Genomic DNA, 16,309 nt, shown 5'->3' with positions numbered 1-16,309 from the left:
TGGATTACCAGGGAATATCGAAAGTGTAGAGCAAGCTTTCGATAGTCAAGAGAGGGCGCTAGACATCTTTCACGGTCTGCAGTTCCGTATTTAGACTCAAATTTGCTTTTACAGAGGGCGCCAAATATCCAGAATAAAATAGCAAGTTGTTCTGATGAATATTCATAAAGTTGTTGCTTTTGACTGGTACCCACTACACATTTATACATGGGTTACCAGGGAATATCGAAAGTGTAGAGCAAGCTTTCGATAGTCAAGAGAGGGCGCTAGACATCTTTCACGGTCTGCAGTTCCGTATTTAGCCTCAAATTTGCTTTTATAGAGGGCGCCAAATATCCAGAATAAAATAGCAAGTTGTTCTGATGAATATTCATAAAGTTGTTGCTTTTGACTGGTACCCACTACACATTTATACATGGATTACCAGGGAATATCGAAAGTGTGGCGCAAGCTTTCGATAGTCAAGAGAGGGCGCTAGACATCTTTCACGGTCGGCAGTTCTGTATTTAGCCTCAAATTTACTTTTATAGAGGGCGCCAAATATCCAAAATAAAATAGCAAGTTGTTCTGATGAATATTCATAAAGTTGTTGCTTTTGACTGGTACCCACTACACATTTATACATGGATTACCAGGGAATATCAAAAGTGTGGCGCAAGCTTTCGATAGTCAAGAGAGGGCGCTAGACATCTTTCACGGTCGGCAGTTCTGTATTTAGCCTCAAATTTACTTTTATAGAGGGCGCCAAATATCCAGAATAAAATAGCAAGTTGTTCTGATGAATATTCATGAGTTGTTGCTTTTGCCTGGTACCCTTCATGCATTTAAACACAGGTTACCATGGAATGTTAATGGCAGTTGCTCAAATTTCCCACTGTCAAGGGAGGGCGCTAGAAATGAACACTCAATTTGAAGTTTTTGGCAATTACCAAACAACCTGATATAAAAAAATTAAATTTAGTCTACTTTAAAATGAAATATATACTAATCTATTTGTTTTGGATTATATGTAATTAATTCACCTTTTTAACTTTTTTTTGGGTAAGATCACCGATGTGTTTTATTTTGGTTACTTTAGTAGTACGGACGGAACACACAGGGTTGTCGCCTCGAGAAACTTCATCTGTTGAAGACAGGTATTTCTTGACAGGTATTTCTTGTATCTGATCGTGAAGTGAAGACGAAGATCAAACAGAATTGCCATTTTAATATCTGCTTCAATCCTCCTGTCCAACATTCTTTCTCCCGTCTATGCCGCCGCTTCTTCCAACATGGCTGTTTTTGTTTTCCTGTATATTTGGTTTTTCAGCCCAAATATCTAACCTAGTTTTAAAGAAAGAAAATAAGAGCCTATCAGCGCCTCAAGATACACTGATCTTAAGTTACTGCCCGGCTGGTCTAACCTAGGTTGGTCTAACCTATGTGTGTCTGTTGGTACCCTAAACATTTCCGTGCACGTAGCAATTCCCGAAACGATTCCGTCACGGACTTCAAAACAACTCACACTTTGTGTTTCTTTTATAAGATAGTATTTTCCCGAGTCTTCTAAATTGTTTACTTCAAACAAGAAAGGTCAAAGTTTGGCTCCGTAACATTAATTTAACAGCCGTGAAACAAAATCCGATGCTGGCTTTGTATCCTTATGTCCAGCGGGATTATGTTGCAATTACAAAATTTACAATTTACGTTTACAATTACAATTTACATACACCAGCGCAGCAAAATTTGGTTGTATCTAGTGTATCCTGTCTTCTGTAAAGTGTTTTTCTTAATTTTGCCTACTTTTTTCACTACCCGGAACAGTTTCGTGAAACAGGCATTACTCTAACCCTTGTACCGCGTGGACTAGATTGTTAGGGATAAAGAACTGATTCCATTATCAACAAAATGTAAACGATAATTCACTCACAAAACTTTGATTTTGGTGATTGGAACATTTGATTTGAGACGGACGACTCGGAACTTTCAACTGAAACGTTCAAGTGTCATTACTGATGTGAATCCTGTGAAACAGACTCCATCCATTAATTGTTTAAAATTGTAAATGACCGAAAATCATTACAAAGATTATTCTAACGACGCCAAAAAAGACAATCAAGGTTACACTCTTCCAAAACCCGAGAGGGAATCGATCTCGATCACGCGCTCCAACGGCACAGCCGTTGGAGCGCGTGATCGAGATTGATTCCCTCTACGGACTATACCACTCGGCCATCTCACAAGGAGGTTTAGACACATACTTTCATTACTCAAATAGCCATAATAGACGTCGGTATACTGTGCACATACTGAAAAATTCCGCGGAGAAAGTACAAGAGATCTCAGATCTCTCAGGTCCGATATTTTGTACAGTAATACAGACTAGTTTTACTAAAATGATTACGTTTGAATATGTTACTTTTTCAATCAATGTGTTACTTTTTCAATCGGCGGATATAAATGTTGCCTTATGTTAAATGACTCGCATACATAAAAAGGGGGGGTGGTGGTGAGAAGGGCGAAACTGAAGTTGGCTTATTTTATCAGATATCTGTGAGATGAGATTTGAAGAGGTAGATCTAAAACACAAGCTCGTGATCAACGACTGCAATTCATGTGACAATAAGCACTATACTGACAATGACCATGCTCATGCATTCCTGTTAACGAAATAATAAAAATTACATTGTCCAAGCCTACACGAAATTGAAATGAGTTTCTTCGAAATTTATGTTGTATTTCACAGCAAACACAATGTTTTGATTGAAGACTCAAGTCCATAAGGTGTGGATGTAAATGTACACAGTTTTTTTTCCAAAAGGAGGGGCGATTCTTGTCGCTGCAGCTGATTTCAAAATTTAATGGCGTAAAGATGTATCTGAAAGAATTATTTCCCGATGCAAAACGTCAATATCAAGCCGAAAGACAAATACCAAATTTAAGTTTGTTTACAAGATGACAGTGTCTTACACATTGCCAGAGTTCATCCAAGACAAACACGGGCGTCACTTCGCGCTACAGTTCCATTATGTAACAGCTTTGACAAAGGACTGGTATTATATAATAACTACGCTCAACACTGTTCTCTGTTCATCCTGTCTTACTTTAGGGGCCCAATCACCTTTCTTTGTCACATGAGGTATTTGTAACATTCCAAGACTAATTGGCGTAGCTATGCGTCTAATTAGGGGTCTTCATCTGTCTATTTTCACCATTCTTCCAAAATACAGAGACACTTGAGGAGAGTAAGCTTTGTTTATCAGTGCGCATCAAGCAGTGCACGATACAGCTCACTTTCACCTCAACTGCATTTTTTTTCAGGTTTGAAAACTGAAAAAGATATTGAACATGATCAATAATTTCTTGTGCCAGCAAAGTTTGGGTCACAAATGGGTCTTTAGTATTGTTGAGGGTGCAGACAGAAGAAAAATCTTGGGCTAAATTGTTAAGATTTAGGGCTCACATACCCGACCTCACCCCATGAGTCCATCCATCAACCGTACTATGACCCTCGCTCACACCCCGTCCTAAGCAATAACATAATTTGAAACTGAAACGATAATCTTGTCATTTAAGCACATGTATTGTTCTACATAATGTAGTAAACAAGTTTCCCATAAAACATGAGAAAATGCAATCAATCTGTGCCAATGCTGACGATATATACGTGTATTATGCTTTCGCTACAAGCTGAAGACAATGAAGCATTACTTTTGCATAATGTAAAATGCTGCCTACTGCTAAAGACTTAAATTTAATGCATTCAATTCCTCTCTACTGCGCTATGTAGTATGGCATAGGAATTCAGCCATCACGGCCTGAAAATCGTCCTGCTGGCGTTTCAGTATCCCATTTAATGGAATAAACAAAATTCAATTAAGTGTTGGAAATCACAGTCAGTATGGAGGTCCTATTTTTCACAATTTTTACCACCACTTCTTTTCCATAAAATCGCGCCATGGAATACAGTTTTCAGACTTAGCACTCAAACAAAAGGAACAACACGTACAAATGTAACCATAACAAGCAGTATTTGAATAACATCTGTACTGTGTTCACAAACCAAACAACGGCAGAGAGCTACATTACAATGAAATAGCAATTACACATACGAAGTAGGCGAGCGGTATGTTAGAGTTAAAATATCTTGTAGGATTTCAATAATTTGGTACAAAACGCAATCAGGGGATGAAAGTGAAAGCAAAAGTCCCTGTTACCCCTCAACTTAGAAAATTCAACAATGGATATACATTCATCTAACACAAAAGGGTTTGTTCATAAAACAACCCTAAAAATCTGTAACAAAATTAGTACTTCCAGACTCGACGGATTTTAACACATATATAAATATACTAAGACACTCAGAAGTAAAGTCAGTTTTAGTTGAGAACGTCTTTAGTCAAAAGTGGTGAGAAACATGTCGTGTCAAGTTTATTAAGCACTGCCTTTTTTGCAATAAATCAACAATGTCTGTAAACAGATATTGAAGGTGAACCAAGCCAGTCACTAACTGACAATATTTGTCACATGATTAAGGACATCAAGTTTTGTGCTTTCTGGCATCAGATATTGTAAAAAAAAATAATACAACAAATAATTTGAAGAAAAGAAAACTTTATTCTCAGGTGATGAGCTTGGGAAAAGTAAGCATATTCTCTCTCTGTTGGGCTAAAACTTAATTCAAATACTATACTCTGTCCACGAAAGGTTGAAACATTTAGTTACCGATGTGCAAAAGCTAGACATGCATTAACTATACATGACAAACACAGTACTTGATTAAAAATGTACATGCAGCCACAACTATTTGTAACTAAAATATAATTTGGAGTATATCCATAGATATATTTGGAATGGCTTATTGCAAGCAATTTGAGAATTATACTAATGTTAAACTATATTATTATTTCAGTACATATACAACATTAACACTTTCAACAAACTTTCAGTAAATTCTAGAATGGAGTTTGGAATACATTTCATCACACTACAAGCATCAGTGAATACAATTTAGAATCATTTTGTATAGAAGAATAAACCGACAGACATCACTTTTTCAAATCATGCTTCCCATATTTGTTGTAGTCATGGAAACTACTTAGGCATGGTTTCTGGACTTCAACAAAAATCGTTAATTTTCCTCAGGCAAACACCATGGTACAAGGGAAAAAATGTTCGAAACTCAGGAGGAAATTCCCATTGAACCATAATCGTTGATATCTTAAAATGATGGTAAACAACCATGGAACTTAGATCAGACAATCAGGTTGATGATGCACCATATGGCAGGAACACTGTCAATTTGCAAAATTCACAAGAAGGAAAGAACACTTGCTAGATTGAATAATCACATGATAAATCTGATGTACCCTTCCTTATCATAAATACAGATTGATAAATACATTTAACCAGGCTAGAGACAGGGAAACAATTAAAATTTCCTGTTTCCTAAATCTTTATATCAGAACTTGATCGACAGCAGATTATAACCATTAATTAATTAACATGAAAAGTTATTTACTGTTATTGAAGTAATACAGATGATGATGACGATAACTGCACATCTGTACGAGATACTGAAAAAACACTTGCTGATTTTTCTATTACTGGATTAATATTTGAGAAAATGTAAATAATCTGGGACAAGAAAAGACAGTATATGTGCTGGAGGGAAACCAGAGTTAATGAAATGTACAATCTTGCAGTTTTGTTTGTAAATGAACAAACCGTGAAAATAAAGTGACTGGCCAACCAATTACCCACTCACCATCCACCCAACAAACAAGCCAACACACCTGGATAGCAAACTAACCTAGGTCATGTCCAAATACACTAATGCAACAAATATGTCAATTGGAATTTACAAGAAATCAACAAACTAAACTAAAAAAATCTGCCCTCAAATGATTCTGAACAAAAAAAATCCAGTAACAAACAACTGAACAAGTAAAACAAGATATATGGAACAGAAATCAAATCCAAAGCTGGAACGCTCATTGATCTTCCTAACCTAAGCTTCTCAAACTCTGTCATTACTCCTTAATGCTTCAGATGTCAATCAACAACCGTTACATGTACTTCAGCCAGACAGGAAAAATTATAATAAAAAGCTGAGAGCTACATTGTGGATCACGCTCCAACGCAGTCTTTGGCTTGAGAATACATTTGGATGTAAAGGAAAAAAATGATCATCACCAAAATTAAAAAGTGTAAAAAATAAAGCTGTGTAAATTTCAGACCCTGTACACGTATATGTACATTGTGTTATGAAATTCTTCCCTTTAGCAGGTGTTTTAGCTGACCTCTTATGCTTAGGATTTGTAATCAAATTTAGAGAATAGAATAACTAATTAATGAGATGAGCATGAGCCGATTAATGTCAAGTTGCTGGGGAGTACACGTACATGTGTCCATGTATTTTCTAATGAAGCAAATGATGACTGGTCACATCTGTCACTGTGTGATCTATATGCAACACTAAAATAAATTGACTGCCTGAATTTATGGACGTTGACTGGCCATGGGTGGGCAATGAAAACCACTGCCTCATTCAGTATGTGGATAACATACATGCACATCTACATTGCAACATGATTAGTGTAAATGCTACAATAGTCCTAATTATGCAACATGCTGGTTCAAAATTTACCAAGAAGCAATTTCCCAGAAAACTTCCCCAAATGCCCAACAGATATCAAAATTTGGAAGGCCTGAAATTGGACCCCTTCAATCTTGCAACAGTTTCATCCATTAATTTTAGATTTTTGCCCTGCCCAATGTGTATTATAAGAGTGTATTCTCATATTAATTAACATCTCCTCCGCTCAAATTCATCCTTGAAAATAGTTTCATCCACGCACACAGCCCCTCCATAAACATCTATTATTAATCTCTACACAATCTTCGAATCATTTGGGTATGTCCCAAGAAGATGTTCATTATAGAAATATTAATGAGTAGACTCCCATCAAAATCCTATGTGTGGATGTGGATGTATGCTGCTCATAAATTCATCATACATGTTGTAACCTGCTTCCCCATGCACAACTGAAAAGGATGTCATGTAGAGGGAAGCAACCTCACTGGCCAATCATTGGCCAATCACAACACAGAATTAATTAGCAAAGGTTGAAGATCATGGGTTGGCTCTGAATTCTATTTTAGGATGTGCAATAGACTGGTGTAGGTCACATGACAGACTCAGATAGATGCAATGGGAAGAAAACCTCTTTTGCAATATTTGACCATAAAATCCCCCAAATAAAACAATGACCATAAATCACTTATAAGTATGTCAAATTGGATTTTCCAATGTTTTGAAAGGAATGGGTCCACTTTCTACAAAACCTGTCTCTGGTTTATGCTATGCTAAAATTAAAATTTAGGTATCCATTTACCGATACTCTTCAATAATTATACACACATTTTAGTTTTCTCATGTGCTGCTAAGCTTTCCAGGAATTAAAAATCCCCCCAAATTGAACGTTTTCAAGATTTTCAGAGATTTCAAGACTTTAGCAGACTTTTTTTTGCCCAGCCATTTGACATGTTTCGAAGGTTTTTCTCACAGGATATTCAAGCAAGCTGACATTCTATTTTCAGAGTTGCTCTACACAATTGACCATGCACAATTTCATTTCAACATTACGTTGATCATTCTTAAATAAATCTAAAATGATCGTCGTTAGCATCATGTTTAATGCATTTTCTTAATAAAAAATAAAAGGTAATTTATCTAGATCACTGTGGAACGGATGAAAGTGAACATGTTTCATTAACTCTGATGTCGCCTTGTAACATACTACCGGCAAGCTTAAAAGATTACATGGTGCTTCATTTTTATCGCTCCTAATAACTAAATACATAAAAGCTGTACAGTCTTTTACGGACCTATTATACATCTAAGTTACACTTAGATGTATTTCAAGTTGTTTGAATCAAATTTCAAGTGGAATAGAATCTTGTGAAAATTGTCAATTGGAGAAAAGTAAACCATTACATGTACTGTTTGTTGTTTTGCTGCTGTTACACCTTTTAGAAAAGCACAAAATGATTTGAAGAATAAACATTTCTAGAAGACTAATGTTGGAAAGTTTATCAGAGTCTTTCTCTAAAACACTCCTCATTTTGTTTGGGGGGGGGTATAAGAGGCCATATGCACACCTTTGATTAATAACTCCTCATATTAAAAAACATTCTCCCAAAGCAGTTCATCATTCTACTGGGTCTTTCTCAAACTTTTCACTCAAATTTCCTTTCCTTGTAAAACTGATCAACTGCATGTGTCCCCCCTCCCAAAAAAATGGTTTGGAGGTTGCACATGATGAGCACTCTATCCTTTCCTGAAATACTGGAACTTTATAAATACATGGAGCAAATATTGGTCAGCAGAATGTTACGGTGTAAATATTTTGCTTTTGAAAGTAAACCTCATGGAGTCAGCATACATGCAGCTGCTTGAGCTCACTAAGTGTTGACATTTGAATAAATTTTCCAGTCATTTCAAGCCAATAAGAACATGTAGTCTGTACAACACTTTTAAAAGGATGCATTTTATGTGAGACTTATTTAGTCTTTTGTGGAATCTGGTTGGTCGGAATGCTTAACAGGGATACATCACTGGTCTCCTTGTTTGTTCATCACTGGTTTCCTTCTCCTACTTGGTCACATAGCTATTGACAGCTGTAGCATTGCCGGAGCTGTAGCCTGTAAGCCAATTCATAATGAATGAGAAGTGAGACTTATCAACCCCAAATATCCTGACATATGTATTAGATATGTGCAATAAAATCCCACAGCAATCCAAGAGTTGCTGTGTACAGGTTGTTTCAGCTGTCAAAACAAGCTGCAGGCAAAACACTGAAACCTGCCCAGGATGCTCTCTGCCATCCACCACCACATTCTGTTTGTCTTGCAATATTTACATTACCTCACTCTTGATCTAAGCTATGTTTGATTTCACTGCTTTCTAAAATCGACAAGCAACAAATCTGGCAGAGGTTGGAATTAGGCAAAAATAATATACATGTAATTACCTGAACAATTGGGTACACCTTACTTGCTAAAATACTGTACTTTAAGTCACAAGCAACCCTTTGATTTAAAGATTGAGGAATGTAGCACACTTGTTATCCCAAAATCACCACGCACATTTAATAATTCATGTATAATCACAAATACATGGATTGGAAACATAATTCTTTCTAAACTTGAATATCAAATTCAAAGATTGCCCTCAACCAACACATGCCTTGATCATCCCAGCCCATTGAAAATAAGGCAAACCACCATGCAAGTTTTTGTGACCATTTCAGGAAGCATCTCAGCTTCCTTTGACATCAGTATCCCAGTTCTATATACTGGCATATTCTTTTCAAAATATCGGTTTTTTTCAAAATTATTTCTTTGGAACATTTTCATGACTTGTGTAAACTACATATTTTGTGGTTTCATTAACGAGTTTCACTTGAAATATAAAAGTAAGACTATACTGAAAAAATATCCTGACCAGCCCATCAAAGTAATCAAAGGCATTAATTTCATTGGCCTAATAGTATAATAAATTTTATAAATGATTTTCAGAAAAGGGAAACTTTTTGTAGGAAGTATGTAAGTTGAGAGTACCTTGAGAATACAGTGCTAACTGTTACACCAAGGTCCTTGGGACTTGAAGTATTTTGTTCTTGTATTATCAGTAATGGAAAACAAAGAAGAAAAACTCAGGACCTAAAATTGTCCCTTGTTATAAACAAGGGATTGTATTAACAGTGTTTTTCTTACCTGTCTAGCGGTGAAACTTAATTTTTTAATATGAATCACTTGAACATAAATATACCTTGGTACGGTACATACATATCTCTTCATAACGTCTCTCAACAGATGGTTTACATTTGATGAAAAGTGCATATTATGTAAAACACAGGTTTATGCAAAACACAGGTTTATGCACAGTTGGTGACAGGTGTGTTCATTGCATACTCTTTCATTTCCTCACTTTCTTTTACCACCCAACACTCATCCCTACCCCAGGGGAAACCCTGATATTTGTATATAAAATATTACTATCTGCTACTTACCTTTTGGTCCAAAATTTCTTCCATAGCACGTTCTGCAGTAGGGCTTATCATCATGCTGAAATCAATGAGAACAATCAATTACTTGAGTTACAACACTGATACATGTACATATTAGGGGAGGCTACAGGCTTGATCATGGACCGTTTTGTCTGGTGTAAGGAGGAGGGGTGTGGCTTGAGTGACTTCAAGTCTTATCCTACATGTACATGTAAGGGGAGGCTACAGGCATTATCATGGGCCGTTTTGTCTGGTATAAGGGGGAGGGGTGTGGCTTGAGTGACTTCAGGTCTTATCCTACATACATGTCTGTAAATGTAAAAATTACTATCCTGTGGTCACAATTTAAAGTCAGGACGCATCAGTGGTGTAACTGGGGATAAATGTCGGGGTGGGGGGACGCTGGGATGCACACATTGTTTCAATGGGGCACCACAGGAAAATGAACTGCAGCTGCATAGCTACACGTACATGTATATAAACTCAACAGAGATTATTCACAGATTTCAAATGGGAGGGTTGGGAGGTTACGGGGGTACAGGCGTCCGGTGTAGTTATGCCACTGGGACACATGAAGCACTGTGGTAGGGTGAGGTTGGCAGGAATAGGTCTGTTGGTTTGATGGGACAGTGAGGTTAGAGATCTTACCACATTCTGCTTTCCTGGTGTCAAGGTTTGCTTGCAGTCGGCACACTTGAAACATATCTTGTGCCAGTCTCTATTCATAGCAACTAACCGCTCAGCTGTGAGAAAAAAAAACCCCAAAACAGTATAAGAGAAGCTAAATTTTGCATTGACTACATACACACTCATGAATAGCAGCCATATTCGTCCTGTTCCTGAAACAAACTGTGACAACGATGGTACATACATGTATAAACAGTTTCTGTAAAAACGACCTTTCAAATAGAAACAATGACATTAAAATTCCTCAGAATTGGAAGGTTTTCCTTTGACAAGTTCTTCTTCAGAACAAGACATAATCCCTAAGGAAAACATTGAAGTCCAGTGAGTTGGTATAAGTTAAATGCCCACGGACAACCTTGAGAAAAGTTTGAGAATACTGGACTAATAGCGTTATGTGTGATACACCTGTTGGGGGCTCCCGTTATTGACAGTTTGGAAGTGTTTGAAAGCCTAGACCTGGTGAAGTACATGTACCTACCCTTGGCATACTCAACATCAACCAAGGAAGTCCAGGACAAGAGGACTGTCCTAGGTTTACTTAATTCATCACCAGGGTTGATAATTGGTGTATGTGTACAAGCTGCAAATAAACTGTACCAGCAAACAATTTGACTATCTTGAATTAATGAAGGCACCTGCTCCAAACACATTTGCCTTATAGTGTCACTTGTTATATTCCCGCTCATGGTTGCATCTTGAAATTTGAAAGTGTCTACTGAGCATTACTTAGCCAGTGATAATTCCTGCCATTTTCCAAAATGTCTCAAGCTCCTCTGATGTAAACTACATGTAACCAAAATATGAACTTACAAACTGCACTTCAATTTTTACTATGTCCGTGTGTCTGTACGTGTACAGCATGAAATTCTCACCTAGGAAATATTTCAGGCAAAACAAGCTTCAATAATGCGAATGGTAAGTTGGCAATAGATACCTGGATACAATCATGCAGTGAGTAACCACACCCATTTTTAATGGCTCCAATGCACACAAATTACAAGTATATGTACACTATGTACATTGTACAGTATAATCCCATGGCATGTGTACAGTCTATTAGCTTGACCCATGGAGCTGTTAAACCGTCTGCTCCATATTTGACCCTACAAACTCATTGGTAAAGTGACAAGAGCCAAGATTGTATTATACGTCAAACACACCTTATAAATCACCTAAACCCTCTCCAACATACATGTACATGGATAAATCATTGAAGTCCTGGCCAGTCAACCAACTTAAAATAATGAGGCTTGTTTTGGCCAGATACATGCACATGAATTTTTTCATGAGTTTACATTTGGGTGAAGACTGAGATATATGCGCATCAACAGGGACCTGTATGTTCACAGGAATCTATGTAATTCTGAATCACAACTAAAATCATTAGAGTTGTATTTTTCAGGTGGAACAATGGAGAGGTACACACTATATGTCTGCCTTCATGAATACTCCAGGCAGACATGTACAAATGTACATCTACACTGTCAGATTTTCTAACAATGTTCATGTGCTGTTAGTGTAAGATGAAATGAAAATAATATGGCTTTAGTTGAGACAAGTTTCGTTATCAAATGACTGGGTCTGGGACAATGTACGATACAGTACAAATAAAGATAATGGAAAAACAACATTTCACTGTTTAAATAGGGCAAAGTTCTTCCCAAAAATATTTCTTGCACACAACAGAACATTCATGACAGTGAACTTATCACGTTTCATTTTAAAAAGGCCTTTATTGACATTGCTTTAAACTAACAATGTCCCAAGAGGGTGTGACTTGGCATACTTTGTTGCCAGGCAAGCATAATATGCCCCAAGCACGACTGACTCTCCTCTGACATTGAAATAAAAGTAGTTTCTGCAATACAACAGGTGTGAAGCACCACACAGATAATGATCAGTAAACTGTACAAGTTTAACAAGTTATGGAATGGGGTAAAAGACACTCCATTCCAACATCAAGGTAACACATGAAAGCTTGAACAGGTTGCTATGATTTGGATACAAGTTAACCAGTGACTGGTCAGTTAAATTTGGACTAGTCAAGATATCAACTTGTCACTTATTTCAAAGTTCAAAGAGCCTTGAAAATCTTGGTTAAAGCACGCAGTAAGAATACTGCTTTCTTTTTCTCTATAGTTTTCAAATGATTACTTCTTAATTCATTTTTCATTTCAGTATTTGGTCAACATTTCCAACTGAAACAAAATAATTTCAACAAGAAATGCATGGACATGAAATGACAATGTATCAAATGCAATGTGCATAAATATTGACAACTGTCACAAAAAAGTCAAATTCGTAAAGGAAAATACATGTACATGTATTAAGTATTTGGGAAGCAATTAATTAAATAAAATGAATAGAAATACAAACATGCTGGTGAGCACAGAAACCATATAACATGCACACATTATAATCAAATTTTCTTAATCTCAGAAGGTTTACGATTTGAACAGAAGAGACTTGGGATTATAATTTGTTCCCTACATGTGCCTGCATGTTTTTGTACTGTGACAACATAATATTTATGTAATAAACAACATGCATACATGTATGTTCTTGTACATGTGCAGACTTTGGGGGGGGGAGGGGGGAAATCACAATGCCACACAACAAAACACAGAATATACAGGTACAGTACCGGTAGGTACATGTATACCAAGCTGAACTCTCTGGTGACATGCCTCACGTCTGAAGTACAGAAACTGAAACTATGCGCTACTGACTTTGGTGACACTGAATGTTAACTTGGGGAAGAAGGCTAAAGGTCAAATAACTCTCAGCAGGCAGCCAAGTTCACAAACTCAACAAATTCCAACAAGTTTTAAAAAGGAGATTAGTTCCAAAGATTGTATGTGTAGCTCTCCAGTAAGTTCAACATTTCATGATAGGGTAAAGACAAATTGACAATACAAGTACCTTCATAGATGTAAATTTTCATCTTCAGTTGATAAAGAGCAACAATATTACACTTAAAAGGGGCGCAGGTGTTCCTGTGTTTACATCTTCATGTATCAGTTCAATGTTATTTACTTGATATGATTTATGAGACACCAACATCCACAAACACTGCACCAGCAGTACATGAGATGCAAAACTGACTGTCACATACAAGTACACCTTTGCTTTAGCCTGTATCCTTCTACATGTAACTTGTCTTGTAAGCTTTCCTGTTTGGGAAATGCTGAGAAGGCTCAGGTGGTTTTGTCCACAGTTGCTCATTTCATTATTTCCAGACAGATGCAGCATCACACTTGTGCTATTGGGAGAGCTGCACAACTGTGTCATTGTAATCTGGCTGAAAAATAGTGATTAATGACACCCCGGTCTTTGCAGCAAAGAAGTCAAGACAGTGTTAGGCAAACATCTCCCAGACTGGTGTAGTGTTACACACACTGGGACTTGTTTCTGATTTGTCAAATGCACAATATTTCAGAACAGCCAGCAAAGAATAAGTAGTTTTTCTTAGGGGGAGGGGGAGGTGGTTGAGGATGGACCCTTGGTGGTACTGTTCATTAAAGAAACCATGTACCCACATGTGTGCATTCTCCACATCCGACTTCCATGTACATTGTAACAATGCAATCTGGGGTGAAAGGAGAAAGATTAAGATGAGGGTGCATCATGGATAGTCAAACCTGGTGGAGCATGTGGTTACTCACGATTTATGGCATGTGGTTACATAAGATTCACGCAAGCTTTCCTGCTTTGTGTACATGAGAACCTACAGTGTATATGCGCACATATGCCACTGCGATAAATTTCTGTACAGAAATTTAACACTACATGTATATTAAATTATCATCAGTCTGCTTGAAATGATTTCTCCTTGGGGTGGTGTACAATGTAGGTGCTGATCCAGCAGATACCTTATTTTTAAAAATATTGACAATACAGCAAACTCGACGGACCTTTCAGCTGTATAATGGCCTTGTGTGAGGTTGTATGTAACGTCAGTGTCAAACATTCATATTGGTGAAGTGAACCTGAAGCTCAATGCTCACACTAAGCCATGAAAGTCACCATGGAGTGACCTTGAAAGGTACATCATGTTGGAATTGAAAAACTTGACAGTTGTACTTCCAAGTAGGTCTACTGTGAGTTGTCCAGAAAATGCCTCATTTTTAGCTGGCTCAGTTGAATTATATTTAAATGTCAAGTGATTAATTTGCTTCATGAATGTTTGCTCCATTCAATTGGTGAGTGTTACATTGTTAACTTGATACTTTGATACAAACAGATATAGGTCTAATTTTACAAAAGGCCTTTTTGGTAGAAACGTTTTTCCAGCTATATTTACCAATCTCTCCATTCCAGACTATGGCACTGAATATTTCCTGTGGTTACTATGCTCTGTCTATGCATTTAGTCATTACAGCATCACATATATGTACACCAAATTAAAATAAACAACAAAAATTGGAACTTCATCTAAATCGACGCTGATACTCAGCAACATCCACTTCTGGATATAAATGCCGAGGTTCAGACTCAACCAAGCATGCCATGTGTCAACAGAACTCAGAAGCAAACATGACAGAAACCATTTTATTTCTGAAATTCACATTTATGAGCACAACTGTACCATATATATACCTATCTAGCTACAAGGTTATAAGCTCTTGCAAGCTCTGGGTCTGATGTTTCTCGTGTCGTGCAGTTTTGGATAAACATGGCTAGCTGGCTAGTGTACATGGTGTAACATTAGTCAAAATGATCAAGGTCACAAGGCAATTGAGGTGCATCCCTATTCTCATGCACATTTTTATTTACAAATTAATGATGCAAACCTAGGGTCTAGGCTTCAAAACTTACCAAAGTACACTGGTTTCGTACATCCAGCACAGGGATTAGCCATAATTTACAGGCTCAAGAGTAGCTCTCACGAACACAAAATCCAAAGGTCTTCGTATAACCGCAATGTTTACAACCACTGCGCCAGCTAAACACTTCTTCCACTTGTCCTTGCATGCAAACCGCGTAGCGCGCGTAATTAAAGGCATGGACAGAGACAACCACCTTGTGATTTATTTCCATACAATTTCCACTGTAGACGTCTGGAGTCCGGAACATCCATATTCATGACGAATCGAAATTGCACATAAAGAGGGCGCTATTACTTATGCCATAACCCGAATTTGGATAGTTTGTCATTTTGTAATAGCACATTTCAGTCGGTAGAATTTGGAGGAAAATCATTAATAAAGAACATGGAATTTATTCTTTTTTGTATTTGGGGGATAATCATTTTTTAATGAAACAGTTTTTGCATATTGAAGATATACCTCAAGCTATACATATACTTGGCAATAAATGACTTCAGACAAGGGAAAAAAGAACTTTTAACCAATACATTCAGGACAAGCTGGGAATACAGTTCACCATAAAGACTGGATGTGAAGTTTATCTTTGCCTGTTCTAATGAACAAAAAACAAACGAACATACATACATTAAACTCACATGTGGGAAACAAAATAAAACCCTAAAGCAAACTAAATAAACACAATACATGCATTGTACACACACCGACACACCAAAAAAAAAACCAAACAAATGTGGCGCTCCA

The 16,309-nt window shown here is 37.1% G+C and overlaps 1 protein-coding gene across 1 annotated transcript; it reads right to left on the bottom strand.

Annotated features, from left to right (window-relative positions):
- Window positions 1-3,541: 3,541 nt before the first annotated feature.
- Window positions 3,542-15,735, bottom strand: LOC110986084 (cysteine-rich protein 1-like). The gene is made up of 4 exons (XM_022247747.2): window positions 15,558-15,735; window positions 10,701-10,795; window positions 10,056-10,110; window positions 3,542-8,685 (listed from the first exon to the last, which is right to left on the bottom strand). Exons 1-4 carry the CDS (start codon window positions 15,598-15,600, stop codon window positions 8,636-8,638), a joined length of 243 nt encoding a protein of 80 aa, XP_022103439.1. The 5' UTR covers window positions 15,601-15,735; the 3' UTR covers window positions 3,542-8,635.
- Between the last annotated feature and the right edge of the window lie 574 nt (window positions 15,736-16,309).

Source organism: Acanthaster planci, linkage group LG19 (genome assembly GCF_054643075.1).
Source record: "Acanthaster planci isolate LZ-2023a linkage group LG19, COTS_SCS, whole genome shotgun sequence".
Classification (NCBI taxonomy): domain Eukaryota; kingdom Metazoa; phylum Echinodermata; class Asteroidea; order Valvatida; family Acanthasteridae; genus Acanthaster; species Acanthaster planci.
Note: the sequence above shows the minus strand (reverse complement) of the source record. Positions and strands in the feature narration are given on the sequence as shown.